General features: G+C 53.9%; 1 protein-coding gene across 4 annotated transcripts; it reads right to left on the bottom strand.

Moving 5' to 3' along the window:
* Positions 1-195: 195 nt before the first annotated feature.
* Meak7 (MTOR associated protein, eak-7 homolog) lies at positions 196-23,955 on the bottom strand. Of its 4 annotated transcripts, none has more exons than XM_029561027.1 (9): positions 23,889-23,939; positions 18,736-18,811; positions 18,341-18,504; positions 16,253-16,483; positions 15,096-15,237; positions 11,489-11,914; positions 5,535-5,653; positions 3,117-3,296; positions 196-2,706 (listed from the first exon to the last, which is right to left on the bottom strand). In XM_029561027.1, the coding sequence occupies exons 3-9, from the start codon at positions 18,482-18,484 to the stop codon at positions 2,596-2,598; spliced, it is 1,353 nt and encodes a 450-aa protein (XP_029416887.1). In that variant the 5' UTR covers positions 18,485-18,504; positions 18,736-18,811; positions 23,889-23,939; the 3' UTR covers positions 196-2,595. The 4 variants fall into 4 exon arrangements, with proteins under 4 accessions (XP_029416887.1, XP_029416886.1, XP_008826129.1 ...); XM_029561026.1 differs by lacking the exon at positions 23,889-23,939 and adding an exon at positions 23,679-23,859; XM_008827907.2 differs by lacking the exon at positions 18,736-18,811 and having other exon boundaries at positions 23,889-23,955.
* Between the last annotated feature and the right edge of the window lie 242 nt (positions 23,956-24,197).

The raw sequence follows: 24,197 nt of genomic DNA, 5'->3' as shown, positions 1-24,197 counted from the left end.
TCCAGGACACCGCCTCTGACCTCTGCAGGCACCGTACTCAGCGTGTGCACATCCCCACACACAGACGCACACACACAAACTCCACTGTTTTTCAGATTTAAAAGGCACCCAGATGGATACGATACAAACCTTTTCAAAAAAAAATGAAACTGTTCAACACCTAACAGAAATTAAACCGCGCTTTTTGTCTGTCAGGTCAGTAGACTCTGGATCTTCGCATAGCGCTGGCGTGAACATGGTAAATGGGTGCTTGGTTGTAAGAGGGATAAAAAGAGGAAGGAGCCATCAACATGGAGAAAATAACAGTCACACCTCAGGCAGCTGCATCATAGCATTCAGGAGGCAGAGGCGGGGGGTCGTGAGTCCAAGGCAAGGCCAGACTACAAAGGAGACCCTGTCTCAAAAAGCCAAGGTCTGGGGTTTAGTTACACTTCTGTGGTGAGCATGTGCAAACACAGCCACGCTCCAGGGTGCAGAGTCGGGAGCTCGAGGGCAGAGAGACGTGGCTCTCCAGGGATGTCCTCTCTCAGCTCTTTCACCACGTACACAGGTATTAAGCACCCTCTAAATAGAAGTGTAGGGTGGGAAACAAGAATAGTCACGTTTGCAACACTGTCCATGTTCTTTACCTTCTAGTACCTTCTGGGCTAGGACCAGCCTTGACTTGTAGGGAGGTCTCTGGCCCTTACTGCTGAATTCTTGTTCCAGTTCACAAAACAGTAGAGTCCTTGGGGCTGGAGAGATGGCTCAGTGGTTAAGAGCACTGGATGCTCTTGCAGAGGACCCGGGTTTGATTCCCAGAACTCACATAGCGGCTAACAACTGTCCATAACTCCAGTTCCAGGGGATCCGACGGCCTCTTCTGACCTCCGTGGGCTCTGTATTACATGGGTGCACTTACATACATGCAGGCAGCACACTCATACACATAAAAATATTTTAAACACTACACTCCTCTTTTATGAAAGAGAGACCATGAGTTTCTCAGACCCCAGCAAGTTAGCTAACGCCCCACACTGACTTGTGTGCTGACAAGTGTGTGATAGGTGTATGTACGGACAGGCAAAGCCCTGAGCACCGCCACCTGGCCCCCAGAAGAGGACTGCACCATGTGAGCCAACACCTGCGGGGCTGCTGTCTTCCAGTGCTGCTTGGGGGGCAGGTGGTGCCTGTCTGTGAGCCACACACTTGCAAGGGCACAAGAAGAACGGGGCCATGACCTCCCCAGCAGCCACACATGATGGCAACGCGTCACACCAAGCCACGGGCAGCACAGGCCAACAACCAGTGAGGAACACAAACTGCGTTTCACAAATAACACTACAGCCAAGTGACCACCAGTGACCTAATCCCGTGAAGCCAGGGTGGGTGGTTAGAAGGTTCTAGTATGTTCTATCTCCATCCATTGGAAGCTGGCTTCTTACCAGGGAAACTGAAATAAGCCCTTTTCTGCAACCAGTGCCCACCCCACCCCCATGCACCGAGACCACACTTTTCTCCTGAAGGGGAACACCCCAGACTTGCTGTCGTCAGGACTGTTCTGTGAACTATCCCATGAGCCTCCTGGGAGAAAAAAGAATCGGCAAAAATATGTGCATTTCACTTGCTATGGCTTCTGAGGCAAACTGAATAATCAAAGGTTTTATCAGATCTGTTAAGGGTCCAAGTTTATAGCAAAGGGCAAAGGAAGAGGTAGAAGTCTTAGGAGCCCACAGCCACTCCCATGGCTGCAACGCCTCACAGTGTGTGCCGGGTGGGGGACAGCAACTCTGTAAACGGCCCTGGAGTCTGTCTAAAGTGAGTCTGCAGTGCTGGATGACCCAGCACCCTTCTGGAAGTAGCCCTATGCTATGGCCTTAGAGGCCGTCCCTGGAGGCTTACACTCCAGGCCAGGGCTCAACCTCACCCACCACTGACTTCTGGGAAGGGTCCTAGGCATCCATCAAATGGCTCCCAGACCCTAGGTCTTCCAGTGCCCCACGCTTGGGTTGGCCCCTCGGAATATGGAGTTTCCGTATTTGCTTATCACATTCATTTCAAAAGACCCGAGTCAGCTAGACAGGAGCCCATGACAAACCCCAGGACCCCCACACCAAGGGACACCATCTTCAGATCCTCAGCTGCAAACCCAGAAATCCCATACCAGCTTCGTTCCCATAAAGTACCAAGGTGTTCACCAAGCTTCTCTGTCCTTCCCAGGCACAGTGGGTCACTGAGGAACTCACTGGGATCCCAGGGGAAAGACCAAGTGTCCCCCAGTGGGCAGAGCCTCCTCATGAGGCTAGAACTCATGTTCTGAACCCCACCAGCTCCAGCAGGGTTCATCGTGTACAAGAGTGAGGTACTGATCAGATAGATGGTCAGACACTTGGAGCTCCCAGGAGGTGAACCCCAGCAATTATGGCTTCAGAGGGATTTTTTTTCTTGCATGGCGTCAGTATGACCATGTGGCTCTACATTAAAGTTAATCCAGTGGGGGAGGTGGTCTGAGGACCTCCACCTACCCAACAGGGAGGGGTTTGCCACATATCTGGGGAGTCCCGCTCTGGTTCCAGGAAGTCCACTGTTCAGGGGGGCTCCTCAGCCATCAGTGCCTTAGTCATCAGGGACTTCTCGGAGCCCCTCACTGTGACGAGCTCGCCCGCTGGCCTCCAACAGGATCTGGGCCCCGGGGTCGGAGTCGAGGATGCTCTTCTTGTCCTTGACCTTGGGAAGAAGAGGACAGTGCATGTGTTTGGAATGTGACAGAGAAATCACAGTTCCCACCAACCGGGACGGCCCTCCCAGTGACTTCCTGCTGGGATTCAGCTTATTAGACTGGAGACGCGGGAAGCCAGGTGGCCCTGGTGCCATGGGGCCTCCCACACTGGGACATCATCACTGTGCAGTGTTAGAGGGAGGAGCCCAGGCCTGCTGGTCTTGAACTCAGGTAGGGAGGGCAAAGGACCACCCAGCATGCCCAGGTGCACACCACAGGCAGCCTCCCAAGACGAATCTACACCCAGCTGTGCTGGGCATCTCTAAGTATCGCTGTGGACAAAATGCCTCCAGATGGAGCAGGTGGAGTTACAGTGAGGAAAGGCAGGAAGGCCCCAGCCACACCACTCTGAACTCACCAGATGCGCCTCTAAGGGGTCCCCGAGCCCCCACACCTCCATTTTATCAAACTGGAAGTCCTCCTGGGCGGACAGCTGTGGGCTGTTGTAGGTGGTGCACATGGGCTTGGCCTTGCTGTGCCCTTTCCCGAAGTCAGCAGCTACCCACAGTCCAAAGTAGTGGTGCTGCCCACCCATGCCCTGTGAAAGAAGTGGGAACAGAGGACAGGGTCAGCAGCCACTTGGGGCCCCAGAGCTTCAGACACCACAGGCTCTCACAGGTTCTCACTCCAGAGAACCAGAAGGAGCTGGGTGTAGTGACACACATCCAGGATCTCAACACTCAGGAGGATGAGGCAGTTTTAGGCCAGCCACTTAAAAAAAAAGTGGGGTTGGGGGGAATGGGGTGGTACCAGCCTGGGACATGGGGGAAGGTAGGAAGTGAAGATTTTTTTCCTGAACCATGAACTTTGTATAACTGCTGTGTAGGAATCCCATTCCACGTCACCCAGGCAGCAGATCCTGCCCCGTGGAAACAAGGGGGGCAGGAGACTGGAAAACCTACAGATCCTCAGGGCTCCCCAGGCAGTTACTAAGGGGTAAGGTGAACACAGGGGCCCCTAGAAACCCATCTGTACCCCGTTTCCACACGTCAAGGTAGAAGCCAACCTCAGCTCACTGACAGGACAGTGGCAGGCTAGGAGTACGGTGAACACAGGGGCCCCTAGAAACCCATCTGTACCCCGTTTCCACACGTCAGGTAGAAGCCAACCTCAGCTCACTGACAGGACAGTGGCAGGCTAGGAGTAGCAACTCTAACCCGTCCTTCCCACCACAGTCCCACTACCTGGCTCACACAGGCTTCAACCCTGCCTCCCCACAGCTTCGTCCCGACACCTCCGCCATCATGCCCTCTTGTCCCTGGCAGACCCAGGAGGGGTTTGCCGCATATGTGGCCGACCTGGCTCCATCTTGAGGCATTGAAGGGACCCGAATCCCTGGCCTTACTTCATAGGGAGCCACTTCTGGTCCCCAAGCCAAAGACCAGCAATTCCTGGGGACCTCAGGGACTGCTCCTGGGCTGACAGCCAGGCCCATCTGGGAGGAGTCTGGTGCCCAAACCTGGTGTCCTGAAAGCCTGGCCACACACCCCTCCCACTCCCTGTGGTAACAAGGAGCCCCTGACCTCCTTGGCTCAGCAAGCACAGGGCTGAGCCTTGTCAGATGATTAGTCAAGAAACAGAGAAAAGGGGCCACAGAGGACCTGAGTTCAGTTCCCAGCACCCATATGGTGGCTAACAAGCATCGATTTCAGTTGCAGGGCGTCCAGTGTCCTCTTCTGGCCTCTGCAGGCATTGAAACACTCTTGGTGCACTTACATATGTGCAGGCAAAACACTCATACACATAAAAAAAATAAACGGGTTGGAGAGATGCTCAGTGGTTAAGAGCACTGTTCCTGCAGAGGACCTGGGTTTGAATCCCAGAACCCACACAGTGGCTAACAACCATCCATAACTCCAATTCCACGGGATCTGACACCCTGTTCTGGCCCCCTTGGGCACTGCAGCACATGGGTACACTAATAGTACACTCATACACATAAAATAGAAATAAAACAAGAAACAGAAAACCCAGGCATGGTGGTGCACACCTTTAATCCCAGCACTCAGGAGGCAAGTGGATCTCTCTGAGCTCCAGACCAGCCTGGTCTACATAGCAAGTTCCAAGCCAGCCAGAGCTATACAGTAATACCCTGTCTCAAAAAACAAAACAAGGGCCGGGGGTGGTGGCACACGCCTTTAATCTCAGCACTCAGGAGGCAGAGGCAGGCAGATCTCTGTGAGTTCAAGGCCAGTCTGGTCTCCATAGAAAATCCAGTCCAGCTGGGGCTACAGGGAGACCCTGTCTCAAAAAGACCAAAAAACAAAAACAGAAAAGAGGCTCCCAGCTGTCATGATCTGTGTGGGCACCTGTCCCTCCACACCACAGCCTGTGCAACCACCCAGAGCCCACCCAGCCCCTGCTGACCCTGGGCTCCTCCCTTCTCCCCTCCTGTCCTTCCTGTGACAGGTCACTAAACAGGCACACAAGTCACCCCAGTCACAGCCCACCTGCTGTTTCATGAGTCACTGCTGACCGGATCCAATGTCGAGAGCCCTCAGCTCAGGGGTCTCTCTCCCACCCTAGCTCTGCACATGGTCAACACCCACAGGTAAAGAGCAGGACAGCCTGCCAGTGACACCCTCATAGGACACAAATTGATCATCTGAGGACCAGGGAAAGGGGCCAGGCTGTTGACCACAAACTACAGAAAAGCCCAGGAGAGATGTGGCCATCCCTAAGGGATGATGTACCCTGTTGGCTCTCGGCAGAGTGCAGAGTGGATGGAGACAGCCTATAGGTGCTTGTGCCTCGTTGGTGCCCCCCAGATCCTTACCAGTCCATTGGGCATGGTCTGTTGCCCGTGATTCAAGTACATGTAGTGGTCGTTGTAACCCGTGTGTGTGTACACGGCCATGCGGGGGGCAATGGAAAACAGGAAGCATTTGTTGTCCCCTGGAATGACAGAAAGTCGGGAAGGGTCACTGCATCTGAGCCAGACACAAAGAGCTGCAGAGGCCAACAGGCTGTGGCCCAGAATGCAGCTACCAGGACCTTCTTTCTTTAGTTGGGGGAAGTGTGGACCGGCGGGCAGGCCACAGGCCCCACACAGGACAAGCCTGTGGCTGCTTGGGAACCCAGCTGGAGAAGCTTGGTGACGGAGTCAGGAACATGGCCTCTGCTTGAGGTCTCTTCGGCTCTGGTCACAGGGGACGGGGAGGGAGGGAGGATGGGGCAGGAAGAAGGGGAGGGGGAGGGAGGGGGGAGTTGAAGGGGGGTGAATATGGCCTAAATATATTGTATTCATGTATGAAATTGCCAAAGAATATACATTTAAAAATTTAGATGTTGGCATATTCCATGTCTGGTGAAGACACATTTCCTGGCTCATAAATGGTGCCTTAGTTTGTTTTGAAGACAGGGCTACATAATAAGACTTTGTCAGCAACAACAAAAAGCCAGGTACCGTGGTGGTGCACAGCTTTAATCTCAGCACTCTGGGAGGCAGAGGCCGAGAGGCCTCTGGCCAGCCTGGTCTAGTACCAAGTTCCAGGCTATATAGTGAGATCCTGTCTCAAAAACAACAAAAATCCACTTGATGGTCTTCCACAGGACCTGAGTTTGCCAAGAGGGGGAGGGAGGGAGGAGGGGCAGAAAGAAGAGGAGGGGGAGGGAGGGAGGAGGGGGCAGGAAGAAGGGGAGGGGGAAGGGGTAGAGTCCTGGGGTGACTTCCTGGGATGGGAGATAGGGTCCTTGAATTCATGACCCCTATTCCACAGGCCCATTCAGGGATGAAAGCCAACTGTCACCCACAGGGGGCCTCACAGGAGACACACACCACATAGCCTGCTGAGTGCTGGGCCTGAGGCACTGCCTGTTTTGATCCCGGTACCCCAAGATGCCAGAGACTGCCAGCTTGAGCCTATGGAGGACCAAGCTCACGATCCCACAGGGTTGGCTATTAGCTGGAGAGGAGGCCACCAGAAAGAGATCAGAAAGCCAAACACACAGGATGGACATGAGAGGGCATCTGTGGCTCAGGGGAGGATGAACAGGCCCTGAGGCAGATAGGGGCCCAGACCAGCAGCACAGGGGAGACAGCACCCAGCCTCCAGCCAGGCAGACTCATGGGGGCCTTGATGGTCAGGGTCACAGATTTGCTGCGCCACACCCTTCAAAGTCAGGAAGGACATCTGAGAGAGGGGGGCTGGGAGAAAGTCACTCCGTGGGAAGGAACCCAGGCCAAGACAGCTGTGGGGCCTGTAGGGAACACTGGGGGACCTTTAGTCTCCATGTGGGGCTTCTAGTGTTGGGAGGGGTCATCTGGAACCAGGCAGAAGGGCTTTCCCAGGCATCAGCAGGCTGAGGCTCCCCAGAAGGCTGAGGGTGCTCTAAGACACAGGCAGCAGGACACATCCCACAGCACCCCACAGCACCCTGCTTCCTGTGCTTTATAATGACTGTTTGACCCTTAGTTACTGGACCCCATGATGCTAGGAGAGGTGACAGGGCCACAGCCTGGAGTCTACCAGAGTGAGGAGTCCATGTGGAGAATATCACTCCCCAGTGGGGAACGTCACTCCCCAGGACAGAAGTAAGGACCTAAGAAGCCTGTGCTGGACAGTGTCAGTTGTCAAGTTGACACACCCGGGTGGAGGAAGCCTCAACTGAGGAATTCCTCCATTGGACTGGCCTATGGCCATGTCTATAGGGCATTTTCTGGATTGAGTGATGTGGGAGGGATCATCCACTGTGGGCAGTGCCACCCCTGGGCAGATTGTCCTGGCTAAGCACTGGCCAAAGGAGCAGGCCAGTAAGCAGTGTTCCTCCATGGTCTGTGCTTCAGCTCCTGCCTCCAGGTTCCTGTCCTGCGTTCCTGCCCTGGCTTCCCTGATGATGGACTGAGCTGTGAGTCAAATGAACCCTTTCCGCCCCAAGTTGGTTTGGTCAGTGTTTTTATCATAGCAATAGAAAATACCTAAGGCAGAGCCCCACCTGCCCCTTCTGGAACCTCTCCCAGCAACACTCCGTGCAACAGCAAGACAGTTCTCACTACGACACACACCACCTTGTGCAACCCTGGGTCAGCCACTCACCTCACAGTGAGGCGACGTGAGTTCAAGGGAAAGGAGGCAGAGAAGAAGCATGGTGCTGAGGGCCAGAGGCCAGATCTGAGTCCTGGCTACTCAGTCAAAGCCTCTGGCCTCCAAGGTACCAAGAAAACACCCAGGGCTGGGGCTCGCCTAGCAAATGGGAGGCCTGGAGTCTGATCCCCAGCACCATGAAAGGAAAGCCCAAGTCAAGAGCTGCCCACCTGGCCTCTCCCAGCCTGGAGGTCACTTGCAGGGCAAAGCAACATAACTCTAACCTGAGGATGCCATGGGCAGGCACAGCTGTCCTCTGCTGGCTCACATCCTAGAGCAGGTCTGTGTGGAAATGACCCTCCTCACCAGGAGAGTGGAGCCTGCTTGTTACAAAACGGTGAGACCCACGGCACAGTCTAAGGTCGCTGCAAAGGCTCTGGGGAAAGTGGGGTTTATCTGTGATCACATTTCTTGGGGTTCACTCAAACCTCAAGTGCAGCCTGCGCTGAAGTGTCAGTTGGGTGAAGGGAAGCCTGTTCCTAGGACAACATGGTGGACAGCATGGGGGTCCTAAGGCAGCTGTCTCTAAACAGGCTTACCTGCCAGGCTAGTGACACTGGGTCAGGGAGGACATTAGCTGGAAACTGAACTTGGGAAGGGTTCCCACCATTCCCAGAACTGGACGAAAGATCTGGAACATTCTGAAACCCAGCAATAAATCAAATCCAAGGCACACCTGATCTAGGAAACGGAAGCACCAACCCTCAACAAGCCGTTCTCACACCTTGGCACGTGGCCATCAGCCTGACCGGAAGGTATCTAAGGAAAGGCCTCCAGAGCCACACCTGCATCGGGAAGACCAGGTCGGTTCACCATGATGGCACCTTGGAGGAAGGCTGGCCGTCTATGGGCACAGGAAGCAGCCTGCTGCCCAGGGAGGAAGCTGGGGGTGTCTGAGAAGGATGGCTGCCGCCAAGCAGGGAGTGAAGGCATAGCTGACCCAGTCACACAAGAGCTTCCACACCCAGTAAAGCCACAAAACCAGAAACCAGTCAAGCAACACATCTGGGGGAGGGGCCAGTGCTTGACAGCATGGCCTAGGATGTGTCTGTGCCCTCCTGGACATCCCTCTCGTGATATCTGTGTCCTCGGGGGTTGATACCTTCCTGCTCACTTTACCTCCTGCCAGAGCCAAAGACGGGGTCTGATGTCAGAAAAGGGTACCACGCCTCACTAAGCTGCAGCTCCAAGGAAATAGAGGATTGGGAAAAGCTTGTGTGTTTGTGTATGTTCGTGTGTGCGCGTGTGTGGAGGCCAGAGGTTGATGTCTGGTGTCTTCCCCTATCACTCCTATTGTGTGTTTTGTTGAGCTGCTGCTGTTGTTTTGTTTTGAGACAGGATCTCCCTCTAACCCCAACTGTCCTGGAACTCACTACGTAAACCAGGCTGGCCTTGAACTCACAGAGCTCCACCCGCCTCTGCCTCCCGATTGCTGCGCCACCATGCCTGGCTTCCACAGTATTTTTTTTTTTTTTTTTTTGAGAGGGTCTCTCAATGATCCTGGAGCTCATGTGCTCATCCCAGTGAGCCCCTGGGACTCTCTGCCACCCGGCCTCCCCACTCCCCCTCCTCCTCCTCGGTGTTGGGATCACAGGTACACCACTGCACCTGGCCATGTTACAGGGATGCTGGGATCTGAACTCAGATCCTCACACTTGAGCAACAGGCACTTTTCCATCTCCCCAAATCCAGGAGAAACCCTTTCCACACCCTGGGCTGTCACCGCTGGGCAGGGTCTGGGCTGTGGCCATCTGACCAGCACTTCTCAGGCTTCTGCAATCCCTCTGGGATTAGGTCCCTGCTGGGATGTTGCTTTGAGTATGAAGTGGGGTCCCCTTCAGGCTCATGTGTTTGAACAGCTGCTGCCCAGCTGGTGGTACTGTTCTGGGAGGTGGTGGAGCCTTTAGGTGGTGGGCATTGCTAGAGGAAGTGGACTGCTAGGGGCAGGTTTGAGAGGCGTTGGTCCCCACCTTCCCCACCGTGAAGGCTGCATTCAGCAAACCATGAGCTGTAGTGAAGTCTTCGTCCCTTAAGTTGCTCCTATCAGGATGTTGGTCACAGCAACAAGTAAAAAAGTGTTCTGGGCCGGACGCTGTGGCGCACACATTTACTCCCAGCACTCGGGAGGCAGAGGCAGGAGGATCTCTAAGACCAAGGCTAGCCTGGTCTACATAGTAGTTCCAGGTCACCTGGGGCTACAGGAGACCTTGTGTCAAAAAGACAAAAAACAAAAGAAAGAAAGAAAAAAGTGCCCTAGTTGACTTTCATTCCTGCTGCGGTACAAACACCCTGACAAAAGGCAACCCTGGGGGACCGCGCTGATCTGGTTACAATTCCAGGTCACAGAGCATCACTGCAGGGAAGTCCTGGCAGGAACTCAAGTGGACAGTCATATCACACCAAGTGTCACACCACACTCAGTGTCACGGCACACCCACAGTGTCACATCACACCCACAGTGTCACATCACACCCACAGTGTCACGGCACACCCACAGTGTCTCGGCACACCCACAGTGTCACGGCACACCCAGTGTCTCGGCACCCCCACAGTGTCACGGCACACCCACAGTGTCTCGGCACCCCCACAGTGTCACGGCACACCCAGTGTCTCGGCACCCCCACAGTGTCACGGCACACCCAGTGTCTCGGCACCCCCACAGTGTCACGGCACACCCAGTGTCTCGGCACCCCCACAGTGTCACGGCACACCCAGTGTCTCGGCACCCCCACAGTGTCACGGCACACCCAGTGTCTCGGCACCCCCACAGTGTCACGGCACACCCAGTGTCTCGGCACCCCCACAGTGTCACGGCACACCCAGTGTCTCGGCACCCCCACAGTGTCACGGCACACCCAGTGTCTCGGCACCCCCACAGTGTCACGGCACACCCAGTGTCTCGGCACCCCCACAGTGTCACGGCACACCCAGTGTCTCGGCACCCCCACAGTGTCACGGCACACCCAGTGTCTCGGCACCCCCACAGTGTCACGGCACACCCAGTGTCTCGGCACCCCCACAGTGTCACGGCACACCCAGTGTCTCGGCACCCCCACAGTGTCACGGCACACCCACAGTGTCTCGGCACACCCACAGTGTCACGGCACACCCACAGTGTCTCGGCACCCCCACAGTGTCACGGCACACCCACAGTGTCTCGGCACACCCACAGTGTCACATCCCACCCACAGTGTCTCGGCACACCCACAGTGTCTCGGCACACCCACAGTGTCACGGCACACCCACAGTGTCATGGCACACCCACAGTGTCACATCACACCCACAGTGTCACGGTACACCCACAGTGTCTCATCACACCCACAGTGTCTCGGCACACCCACAGTGTCATGGCACATCCTCAGGGTCACGGCATACCCACTGTCAATAGTGTAAAGCATGTGCCATGCTGCATGTTCCCTGGCTCCTCACCAGCTCTCTTCACTCTTACCATAGTTCAGGGCTCAGCCCAGCAATGGCACCGCTCACAGCAGACTAGATCTTCCCACATAATACCCCTCCGGACAACCCCATAGACCTGCCCACAGGCCAACCTGGTCCAGATAATTCCTCACTGAGACTCTCTTCCCAGGGGATTCTAGGTGTCAAGTCCAGTTAACACTAAGCAGCACGAAACAACTGGTCTTACCTTGAAACTGAGGCTTGACCTCCCAGGAGCAGGAGGCGAAGCCCCCGAACACGTGGCCCTTGCTGTCCTCGAGGACAACCAGACAGGGCCCCCGGTGCGTGATGTGGCCGCACAGCTGGGAGAAGCTCTGCCCGTGGAGCTGTGTGGAGAAGAGCAGGTGCCACTGGTGCTGCTGCTCCACGGCCAGATGGGAGTTGAGATAGATGACGGACGGCAGGTCCAGGATGCTCTCAAACTGCCTCCCCTGGTCCACATGGCGCTCGGGGACCAATGTGGCCAGGTCGAGGGATGAGCCAAGGAGAAGGCCCCTGTGGACGACCACACTCAGAAACGTGGCCACGTGGGGCACATGGAACACCCAGTCTTCGATCACGGCTCGGTCACAATCCCGGTCCAGGCACTGCGCCCCCAGAAACTTCTGGCCATCTGGGGAAGAGGAAACCAGCATTACCAAGCCACCATGTGACCTTACAGCAACCATCCAGCCAAGAACCAATCCAAGGACCACAAGTGGTGTGTGGCCATCACACAGGGAAGTGGTTTGGCTGATGTGAAAGGTGCTAAGTCCAAAGGGCACACCCAATCTCAAACACTGGTATGAAAGAAACTCTAAAATACTCAACACTTTTTAATATCAATTATGTGTTAGAACTATATTTTGGATATATTAAAGTTTGCTTCTTTCTTTTATAATGTCTTTTGAGAAAGACATGAGTCTTCAAGGCCCTCACCAGGAAGCCCAGTCCAGAAGCATCTTAACAACCCGAGGCTGCTGCGGGAACATTCTCAAAGCTTAGGGCTTTGACCTCCAAGGTCAACGGCAGGCAGACCGGAGACCTGTGCTGTTCTCCAGGCAGGGTGGGGTGTGGCTCACGGGTTACAGGCTAGCTAGTGTACCCTCAAAGAGAGGGTTGCATCATCTATTTACACTTGCTTAGAAACATCCTATGCTGCTGTCCACCTCCTGCCTCCAGAGAGTGGGGTTACCACACCAGGTGACTGAAACCTTAAGGATAATTTTAACTGTCCAACTTAGCTTTCTCTACCTAAATGGCAACTTTTATGTTTTTATGATCTGCTTTTTAAAAAAAACTGACTTTGCCAGGCATGGTGGCACACGCCTTTAGTCCCAGCACTCAGGAGGCAGAGGCAGGCGGATCTCTGTGAGTTCAAAGCCAGCCTGGTCTACATAGCGAGTTCCAGGCCAGCTGAGGCTACAGGGAGACCATGTCTCAAAAAGACAAAAACAAACAAACAAAAAAAACTGACGGAGAGACAGCTCGGCAGTTCACAGCCCTTACTGCTCTTGTGGGTTCGGTTCCCAGCAACCATAGGGCAGCTCACAACATCCTGTAACTCCAGTTCCAGAAGTACTGCTCAAAAAGGTCCTATCATCAACCACAAAAGATAAAAACCATAGATTTTTAGAGGACTGAAGTCACATGAAGTGCTCTAACCAAATGGTAAAATTACAGATTGGAAGAAAAAGACAGGTTGAGATACTTGCGAACATGTGGTAACTGAAGAATCTTCCGCCCTGGTGTGGTGTGTATGCCTGTAATCCCAGCACTCGGGAGGCAGAGGCAGGTGGAGCTCTGGGGGTTCGAGGCCAGCCTGGTCTACATAGCGAGTTCCAGGACAGCTGGGAGACCGTGTCTCAAAAAGACCAAAAAAAAACAACAAAAAACAAAAAAACTTCCAAACAGTCAGCCAAGGAAGGTTCACAAAGAACATTGGAAAATACTAAGACGGGCCAGGAAGACGGCTTAGTGGGTAAGGGGCTTGTCACCAAGTCTGACAACTCAAGTTCCCTCCTCAGGACCCACATGGTGGAAAGAGAGAATCCACTCCCAAAGGTTGTCCTCTGACCTCTGCACATGCAGGTGGCGGACACATGAACAGACACATGCATATACACAAAAATACATACATACATACATATACATAGAAAGAAAGGAAGGAAGGAAGAAGGAAGGAAGGAAGGAAGGAAGGAAGGAAGGAAGGAAGGAAGGAAGGAAGGAAGGAAGGAAGGAAAAGAAAAGACAGACATACAGACTGGAGAAATGGCTCAACAGTTAAGAACTCTCGCTGCTCTTGCAGAGAGCTGGACATCAGTTTCAGGACCCATATCATGTAACACGACTGACTGTAACTCTAGCTCCAAGAGATCCAATTCCCTCTAGACTATGCAGGCACTCTCACACATGTGGCGCGCGCGCACACACACACACACACACACACACACACACACACAGGTAAATAAATAACACTAAGATGAATGAACAGAAACAGCCCACTCGAACCTACGGGATGCAGCTAAAGGTGTGTTTGGAGAGAAATTTATGGCCTGGAATTCATTATGTAGACCAGGGTGGCCTCAGTCTCACAAAGATCCACCAGCTCTGCCACCTGAGTGCTGGGCCCAGGGCGTGCACCACTATGCTCAACTAAACATCTATCGTAAGCAACTAAAAAGATGGGGCTGAGGAGGTGACAGGGTTGGTGAGGTACCTGCCACGTAAGCATGAAGGCCCGAGTTTAGGTCCTCAGCACCCGTGCAGAAGCTGGGGCGTCGGTAATGCCAGAGCTGGAGAGGGGAGGCAAAGACTGGTGGATCCCCAGAGCTCACTGCATGAGGGGAGGGGCGAAGGCATGTAAGCTGAGGAAGCCTAGGGGCTGTGGGTGAAGACTTTCCAATGTGGCCTTAGGGGACACCCACACTCCTGTAAGTAACCCTCACCTGCTGCTCTGTAAGTAAACCAAATAAACTCACTGGTTTCCCAGACTGCAGTTTGGCGAAATGGTACGTTGGTATGTCTTTGGGACCCAAGGACAAGGGGGCCTACCTTGTTACACCTCCCAGAAAGAATTTTAGCTACAGAGGGCGACTGAGGAAGAAACCAGTTGTCCACCTCTGACTTCCACATGCACATGCACACACACACGTTCAGCCTCACACATGTGCATAAACCCACGTGAACGTGTACATAGACCACACACACACAAACTAAGACAAAACTAAATCTAAAGCAAATGAAATAAAATCCACCAAGGGGCAAAAAAAAAAAAAAAATCAACCAGACTAAAATTGTTCTTTTCTTTTTAAATCAAGAACAGGGCTAGAGAGTTGGTTTAGCGTTAAGAGCACTGACTGCTCTTGCAGAGGATCCAGGTTCAAATCCCAGCACCCACATGGCGGCTAACAACCATTCATAACTCCGGTTCCAGGGGACTTCAACACCCTCTTCTGACCGCGGGTATTGCATGACACGGGTGCACTTACATACATGCAGCAATGCACTCATACACATAAAATTGAAATAATATTAAAAAAGGTTTTAAAATCAAGAACAACAAAAGATGCTGAAAAACTTTCAGCCCGACCGGACCAAGAGAAAAGAGAGATTCCGTTACTGAAATCGGAGAGACGGTGGGACATGACGATAGCTTTTACAGGGCTGAGGACAAAGTCCTGCCAGTCACAGAGCAAGGGAGGCAGGGGCATCTCATGGCACAGCATCGCCGGGAAGCTGCCAGGCTATGGCTCTGTGGACCACGGCACTGCTGTGCTGCCCGGGGTCTACAGCAGGGATGGTCGGGCGCTTGCCTTGAAACTTCAGCTCTGAGAGCAGCTGTGCAGCCGAAGCCTGCACGCTGGAGGCCACCGTGGCTTTCCTCTCAGTCCAGCCTCGCAGCTCCCGTCTGTGGGCCAGCACATGTACCACCGATGCCACCAGGTCCTCTGTGAACTGGAAGATACGGCACCACCGGTAAAACCCCTCCAGCCCCTCTCCACCCTGGGCCTGGCACCACGTCCCTGTGGAGAGGACGGTTTCTCTCTTCACGATGGACTTGCCTACCTTGTGGCTATTCATGTTATTTTTTTGTTTGTGTTTTTTCTGAGACAGCATCTCATGTAGCCCAGGCTGGCTTTGAACTTGCTATGTAGCCAAAGATGACTTGAACTCTTGATCATCCTGCCTCTACCTGCTGAGTGCTGAGATTACAAGTGTGCCCCACCATACCTGGTTTATGTAGACAGAACCCTGGGCTTGGTGTAGTCGATGCAAGCCCTCTACCAACTGAGCTACGTGCATCCCCAGCTGCCTCCCTTTGTTAAATTTTGAGACAGAGTCCCACTAAATTGCTAAGGCCAGCCTTTGATGTTCCTGCTGCAGCCTGCAGAGCAGTGGGGTGACAGGCCCATGCCAGCAGTCTTGATTTCATTCTTCTAATAATACACTTAGCTCAAAAGCCTTAGTTCAAGAGTTCTGAAATCTGGGGGCTGGAGAGATGGCTCAGCAATTAAGAGTGTTCACTGATCTTCTAGAGGACCTGAGTTCAGTTTCCAGCACCCAAGTCAGGCAGCTCACAACCACCTGTAACTCCAGCTCCAGGGGATCCAATGCCCTCTTCTGGCCTCCACAGGCATTGCACATATGTGGTATATTTACCTACATGCAGTCAAAACACTCACATAAAAAAAAATTTTTTTGTTCTTTTTGAGACGGGGTCTCCCTGTAGCCCCAGCTGGCTTGGAACTCACTATGTAGACCAGGCTGGCCTCGATCTCATAGAGCTATACCTGCCACTGCCTCCCGAGTGCTGGGATTAAAGGTGTGTGCCACCATGCCCAGGAGAAAAAACAATTTTTAATAAAACTAAAATAAAGTGTAAAAGAATTGTATGGTCTCAGCTGGATCTCGCCTTCACCACCTCTGTCACTGTTCCAAGTCCCCCCAGGACACCAGGAGGCTATCTTACCTTCTGGACCTCACTGGCTTTCACAGGACCATCTGTAGCAGAAATCATTTTCAGAATCACATGGCTCCTCTCCTCAGAATTCCCTTTCAGCACATAGGACAGCGACACTGTGAGCTGCTCCCGGGAAACACTCTTGCTGCCGCTGAGCGCTTTCTGGGTCAGCTCAACCCTCCGCATGCTGTCATACAGTCTGGTGACCATCTCTGGAGGAAGAGCCTCCCCGACGTGGCTCTGTTGGGGGTAAACAGACGAGCAGGCTGGACAGGGTTCAAAGTCAGCTGCCCAGAATCACTGGAAAATAAGCCAGGGCCGAGACCAACCACTGTTCCCCAAATGCCTCCTGCAGTTACACACCTTCCCATGACCCCACAGTACCATCTCCCCAACTGGAGGGACCACATTCTCAAAGTGTCGAAGCTCAGGCTGGAGGTATAGCTTAATGGTAAAGCACTTACCTGCCACAAACAAGGCCCTGGGTACAAACCCCAGTATCGCAAAATAAAATTAAATAAACAAGTGTCACAGTTCATCCTGGCCATCAGATACCTCCAGTCTGGTCCCCACCCGGCCTCCCACTCTCCAATCTCCCAGGACTGGCCATGTCCTTCCTGTCCCTGCGACCACCTGCTCCACACTCTGTTTAGGACATATCATGCAGAGCAGAATCTGTGCTTGATCCTCCCCCCTTAACCGTGGCCCCCAGCTCATGGCATACACAGCCTGTTCCAACAAGCTCTGCGGAGTCTTCCTGCTCCCGTCTGTCATACCAAAGTCCTGAGGGACAGCAGCCACTTCTTCCTCCTCAAAGAGAGCCCAGCAAGCCTCCCGCCACTCGTCACTGAATACTCATGAGCTCAGTGCCCACCTGCAGGCCTGGCTGGCCATCTACTCCTGCTGCATTCACCGAGCCAAGTTATACTTCAAAGCGACACCCACATGCACTCATGTACACCACACGTGGGGCTCCCACAACTTCCTGACCAGCTGGTTGCCTCGTCTGTAGAGTGAGTGTGATGGGTGTCCCCATACCTCCTCATTGGCCAGCCTTCTGAATGTTCTAGAAGATGAGGCTTCCCAGACTGCACCTATCCCCACCCCCAGAGATAAGCTGGTACTGGCTTGTGTCTGAACATGAGTCATGAGTCCTGAGGAACAGGGCGGGCACCCTGAGATAAGGGTAACTTTCTCTTCTGAAAGGGGAGACTTCAGCAGAGTTAGGAGCTCTGTAAGAGTCCCTCAAGTCGGGGGCAAGTTCTAGAAGCCACAGGGCACCCAAGACACCACGGCCACCAAGATACAGTGGTCACCGAGACGGACACAGGCCCAGCTCTAGAACACCACATGATTTCTGGTGAGAGACACAGAGCTCAGAGGGCAGGAGGTGGCTGGTCCCTCTCTGTGGTGTGACCTCAAGTCAGAAATGTCCTGAACCCCATGCAGTCACAATCTCCAATTTCCTCCCTCCCTCTTTCCCTTCCCGCCCTCTGTCCCTCCCACCTCCTTCCTACTGCTTTCCCTCCTTCCTTTCTTTCCCTTTTAAGTGTGTTTGTTTTTTAAGACAGGGACTCACTATTCAGCCCTGGCCTGAAACTTGCCATGTAGACCAGGCTGGACTTAAACTCACAGAGACCTCCTGCCTCTGCCTCCCAAGGGCCAGGATTCAAGGTGTACACCACCATGCCCGGCCCAAGTTCTTTTTTGTTGAGACAGCGCCAAACTAACAGCAATCCTCTGTCAGCCTCCTGAGTGCTGGGAACAATGTGTGCAACCCTGCCCTTAGCTCCTTTCTTTACTACAGAAGACGCTATATTTTCCCACCTGCAATCTCAGCACTCAGGAGGCAGAGGCAGGTGGATCTCTGTGAGTTCAAGGCCAACCTGGGCTACATAGTGAGACCCTGCCTCAAAAAATAAATTTTAAAAAGGAGAGAGATTTGCCCATCTATGGCCCATAGGAAGCATGGCTATGACAGAAACATGAAGTCCACAAAGCCATGAACAGGACACGTCTGGCCCTTCACGGAAAACCAGCCATCCGGTGCCTGCCAAGCATGCAGACCCCAGTTCCCCGCTTCCAAGTCACTCTTGCCTTTAGAGCCTCCAAAGAGAAGGTCCCGGGGGCGTTGCCTTTACCAGATGTCAGGGCATCAAACAGCCTGTCCACCTCGGCCTGTTCCTCGGGGAGGAAATGAGAGCAGAGCTTCTGCCCCAACAGGCTCTTGCTGTTCCCCATCTTCCCCCGACTCCAGAGCTCTGCAGAAGAAGCAGATAGGAAAGTCACCACGTGAGCACCACAAACACCGGAAAACCCAGTCAGTGAGCATCCATCTCCTTCACTGCAAAATGCAACCAATACTCATTGGGTCTGTATCTCGATGAGACACAGTAGACACTAAGAGTTGACACAAAGGAAGTTGGAAGGCCCCATCCCGACTCCCGGGTCTGTTGAAGCAGCCTGCATTCTTCTATCTCACGATACAGCACCTGGTACAATGGTACAGCGCCAAATCGCGGCATTCAGGAAGCAGGAGCATCGCTGTGAATTCGAGGCCTTCCTGAGCTGCATAGCAAGGACAGGGCAAATATCAACACTCTACTCCCTTTTTATGGCTGGGTAATATTCCGTCGTATAGCTATATCCATCACTAACTGGCAGATGTTTGGGCCACTTCCTATTAAGGACAGAGCTACCGCAAGCTTGTGTGCACATGAGTACCTCTGTTCAGATTTCTGAAGCAGAAACTCGACAGTGTTTTGAAGAGCTGCCGCACTGTTCCCCACTTAATGCTCCCGCCAGCCCAGCACAAGGTCCCACTCTCCCCCTATCCTCTCCAACACTAGTTCTCTACTGCTTTTGGGGGTTGGGGGTGGGGCTCCTCACTGGGGGTCCTGCCCTTGACAGGTTTCTGTGCTACCGGGTCCCTCCAGCAGAGGGTGCCTCAGAGCACAGCACACAAAGGTGGGCTGGAAAGGAGGCTCCCTCAGTTGCAGACTCTCAACCCTAAGGAGCAGCTAGCTGGGTCATGCCAACTGGGTTTTAAACAGCCACTGACTTTCAGGGTGAAAGGAGAGGAGCTGGTCACCGGATGCAACGTTACAGCCATTTAAGAGGAAGACATGGAGACCTGTGCTCAGGAAGGGGACACTGGCTATGCCAGTCACCCAAGCAGTCACCCAGGTTTGGAAGCACATACAGGAAGAGGCTGCTGGGGCTGTGGCTTCTGCAGTTTAGTGAAGCCATCTGACCACTACGATCTGTAGGGACCACCTTGAGTGTCCTGAGGCAGGGCCCAGATAATTACAGTGGAAATAACAGCACCAGGCCTGGAGTTAGAGCTGCAGACCAGGGCATGCGGAAGGCTGTGGAGGGGCTCCGAGCTGTCTTGGGTAATATGGGGAGGGCTTCAAGGGAGGGGACAATTTGGTGACTGGGTGTCTTAGTCTTCACCTAAGAAGTGGGAGGGACACCGAAGGACTACAGCTATAATTAGGAAGGAAACTGGTGGCCATGGTTACGGGGAGAGACGGGCACTGGAGAACATGAGGACTCCCGTGGTGCCCACTCTGTGCAGCCTGGCCTTGCCCTGACCCTGTCTTTCACTATGGTGCAGGACGGTCACCAGCTGGCATGCAAGACGCATCAAGTGCTGAAGGCTGAGTCAGCCCTGATCTCTCCAGGACGTCACCCCGGCAGCCACAGCCTGCTCATGTTAGATTTCTTTTACCAAGGACATTCGAAGTTTTTCTTAAAAGCTGTATGGATTTACCAAGTCACTACAAACCTTGTTATGGATTCTCCCTGAGCCCTATTCCATTAATTCTGAAATCCTACAAATGATAAACTCACCCCTGGTGTATGATATACCCCATCCTGAGGCTGAGCCTGGTGGTGATACCCACAATCCAGGCACTCGGGAGGCCATGGCAGGAGGGCAGTGAACTCCAGGCCAGCCTGGGCTAGATAGTGAGACCTGGTCTCTCTCAACCAATCAAATGTCTGAAAGCTGTGATAGTCATGTGTAGTGGAAGTGGGTGGAAGTGAAGGACTTCCAGAACTATAGGAAAAGGTTTGCAGATGGTGGCCTGCCAGGGTTGGAAGCTCAAGGCCGCCCACTGGTGGTCAACCCCACCCCAGACACACTCCCAAGCATCATGGGGTGGACGTGAGACAGCGGAATCACCTGCACCTCCTCCTCTCCCCTCATCGGCCATGTGATCTCTGCTTTGCAACCCTGCTTAGCAGTCCTGATTTTTCCCGGACCCCCCACCCCCCGCACGTTGCTTAGTTAAGACTGTACAATCTAGCCCTCCTGTCACTGTGGGATGCTGGGTCACTGAGTTAATGGTCACAGACAGCTTCCTTCACTCTCTGCCGACCAGTCACTTCTTCCGAGCACCTCTCTGGTGGGCCCCACCCTTGGGCGAGTCCTGCCTTCTCTTTATCCTGCTTCAGCCTCCATGAGGACCCTGACACCCCACCACTCTTCCCTAACCCATGCCCAACTCCCAGCTCCAAAAAGGTCCCAAAACAGGCTGCTCCACAGCTATGTGCCCTGTGCCTGAGCCTAAGGTGACAGGACGTGTGTGCCCAACAGCTGAGTCTGATCCCTTGCAACCACTAGGGACATGGTTCCCTCTCTGTGATGGCAAATCTTGACTGTCAACCTGAGATTCGGAATCACCTAGGAGACACAGCTCAGGGTGGGTCAGTGAGGGACTGTCTGAATGTGGGAGACACCATCCCATGGGCTACGGCCCAGACTGAATAAAAAGGAAAGTGGGGGCTGGAGAGATGGCTCAGCAGTTAAGAGCATTGGCTGTTCTTGCAGAAGACCCAGGTTCAAATCCCAGCACCCACATGGTGACTAACAAGTGTCTGTAACTCCAGTTCCAGAGGATCCAACACCTTCTGTCCTCCACAAGCACCGTACCACACAGGTGCACTTACAACATGCAGGCAATACACTCGTACACATAAAATAAAAACTTATTTTTTTTCAAAGGAGAAAGTGAGCTGAGCACCAGCACCCATCTCTCTGCTTCCTGACTGTGGATGCAGCGTGAGCAGTGGCCTCACGCTCCTGCCACCGCGCCTTCCCCGCCATGATGGGCTGGACCTTCAAACTGTGAGTGAAACAAACCCTTTCTCCCCTAAGTTGCTTCTGCCAGGTGTTTGGTCACAGCAACAGGAAACGTAGCTCATCCCCTCTTCTACTACCTTGTGGGTTTCCTCCTGCTAATTCCCAGCCAGGTCCCAAGAAGCAGCTCAGGATCCCCAGGGCTTAGGCCCATCCTAGCCCCATACCCAGGAGCCCCCACTGTCAGTACCACCTGCCTTGCTGTGTACAGCTGGCCCCTGCTCAGGGACATCCCTGCATAGCCTGTAGCCCACAGCGCCAAGCAACAGTGGGGACCTAATTTGCCCAAGAAAATAAACACTAAAACACACCAGAGCCACTAAGGACCACTTAGCAGGGCCAGACCATGTGACACCGCCTCTAGCCTTTTATTAGCGGTCATTTCACACCAAACCTCAGGTCTCAAAGCCTGAGAGAGCATCTTCCCACTCAAAGCAGAGGCATCGCTCTGCCACAGGAACACAGGCCACCAATGCACCAGGGCACCTTGGGGTCATGCTCAGTAAGATCAATGTAGCAGTGGACATCATGGGGGGGCAGTCTTATCCCCCAGGGGCACATCCGACAAGGATCAGAGTCATTATGATTATGAAAATGTGTCTAAGGATACTGCTGGCATTCAGAGGGCAGAGTCCTGGGACACTGCTGAATATTTCACAGGGCACAGCATGTCCCCACAACAAAGAAACATCCAGCTATGGTGACTGGGATTTCAGGGTAGGGACTGAACAGGAGGTGCCCAGTGAAGGTCACCCACACAGGGGCCCAAGCTCTGCAATCACAACCTGAGCAAAGGTGGGCAGATCTGTGCTCACACTATAACACCTACTTTTTTATTATTTATTATTTTTATTTTATGTGTATGAGTATGTATAAGTACACCCACGCCATGCAGTGCTCATGGAGGTCAGAAGGTGGTGTTGGATCTCCTGGAACTGGAGTTACAGATGCTTGTTACCTGCCATGTGGGTGCTAGGAATCAAACCCGGGTCCTCTGCAAGAGCAGTCAGTGCTCACAACCTCTGACCCATCTCTCCAGCCACAGTAACACCTGCTTCTTAACAAGGAGTAAGTTACTAAATCATCTCCCACCTTAATACCAGAGGGACAAGATTTACTGCCTAACCAAACCTGTCTCTTAAACCAACCTTTGCACTTCCTGGTAGAATCCAATTTCAGCAACAACCCCATCCTCAATACCCACTCTCTCCACCCCCCCCACCCCCCAGTGACATCCACTCACTCACTCTGGCCTGTCTGCAGCAAGAATTCTGCTAGCCAGAACCCACGGGAACCCGGAGGTCCACCCCAGCCATTTCCATCCACTGACCCCACCCCAGCTCTCAGCTGTCTATTCCTACTTGCCTGTTCTGGATTCTGAAGGGAGGCTGGCCTCAACCACCCACTGTGAAGTCCTATCTGCATGTCACTATGCCACTGCAGGCACAGGTGAACCCTTTAACATTAGGGTAGTAGACTGAATAAAGTAATGAGGGCTTTTGATCCTTTTTCCCTGAAAGCCAAAGACAGAATCGGATGGGCCTGTGATAAAATTCCTTGAGCTTGTTCCAGAACTTGGGAACGCAGCTGCTTGGGAGCTGGGGAGGAGGGGCAGGCTTTCTCTGCAGCCCCAGCTCCTGCTGGCTGGCTAGGGTGCCAGGGGGACACCTCAGAGCTCCTCTGGGGAGGTCCTGTCATCCAACCACCTCTGACTCTGCCTCCAAGGGAACATCACCCTTGCGGGGGGGGGGGGGACCATGCCCACCACAGCCCACTGAACAGCCCAGCTTCAAGTCCCCCTTTATGTCCTGGAGCCCAGCAGAACTTCTGCACAGGAGGCTCTGGGGCTGGGCCAGGAGCTCATGCCCAGATCACGGCAGGGTGTAGGCCCAACGCAGTTTCCTCTCCTCTCCTTTAGCCATGAACTTAGTTGGCAGCTCCTTAAATGAGTCCATCTGGGACACGAGGAAGGGCTCTCTCGGTGCCCCCCCCATCGCTCCTCTCTCTCTCCTCTCTCTCTCATCTCCTCCCTCTCCCCTCTCCTCTCCTCTCTCTCTCATCTCTCTTCCCTCTCTCCTCCCTCTCTCCTCCCCTCTCCTCCCTCTCTTCCCTCTCCTCTCTTCTCCTCTCCTCTCTCCTTTCCTCTCTTCCCCTCTCCTCCCTCTTCCCTCCTCTCTCCTCCCCTCTCCTCTCTGTCCTCCCTCCTCTCTCTTCCCTCTCTCCTGTCTCTCCCCTCCCTCCCCATCTCACACCTGTTCACTGCTCCCTTCCACAGTCACATGCACACACCTGTTCGGTGCACACCCAGCTGCTCCCGTCCATGGTGGCTCTTACCCGAGGAGGCAGGTCCCGACCTTGCCCACCGTGGCCACCCCGTGAGCCTCCCTCTCTCCCTCCCTCCGAGCTGCCCCCTACCCCCGGGCTCCCCAGGCCGGAGATGCAGACCCAGGCCCCGGGGATCTGCACCCCCGGCCCAGGCTGACCTCCCACCCAGCTCACCCGGGCCCTGAGCCGGAGGGACCAGGCTGCTTCCGGCCGGAGTCCGCAGGTTCGGGATCTCCCGAGCCGCCCCAGCAGGGCCCGTTCCCCAGCAACGGCGCTGATGGGCGGTCCTGAGGTCCAATGGGGAAGCGGAATGTGGAGGCGTAGCCAGGGGCTAGCCAATGGGGATGTGGCTCAGAGCAGGCGGGTGGTGGACTGGGCCTGCGTGACCGTGAACCTACTGGAGCCCCACCCGGAGGGAAAACAGTAGCTAGTGATCCGGGAGTCAGGGCCTAGGGCCTGGGGCCTGCAGAGGAGAGCTGGAGA

Source organism: Nannospalax galili, unplaced genomic scaffold (genome assembly GCF_000622305.1).
Source record: "Nannospalax galili isolate Female #2095 unplaced genomic scaffold, S.galili_v1.0 scaffold933, whole genome shotgun sequence".
NCBI classification, from domain to species: Eukaryota; Metazoa; Chordata; class Mammalia; order Rodentia; family Spalacidae; genus Nannospalax; species Nannospalax galili.
This window is presented reverse-complemented; position numbering and strand designations above follow the sequence as displayed.

Bases quoted from the DNA above. Each gene is read 5' to 3' on its own strand.
- Meak7 (XM_029561026.1), bottom strand. From the start codon at position 23,711: ATGGACGGGAGCAGCTGGGTGTGCACCGAACAG. The intron at 18,505-18,735 runs GTGCTGTATCGT...CTTCTTCTGCAG, and splicing joins GCGCTGTACCATTGTACCAG to AGCTCTGGAGTCGGGGGAAG. The intron at 11,915-15,095 runs GCAAGCGCCCGA...CCTCTTCCCCAG, and splicing joins CTCAGAGCTGAAGTTTCAAG to ATGGCCAGAAGTTTCTGGGG.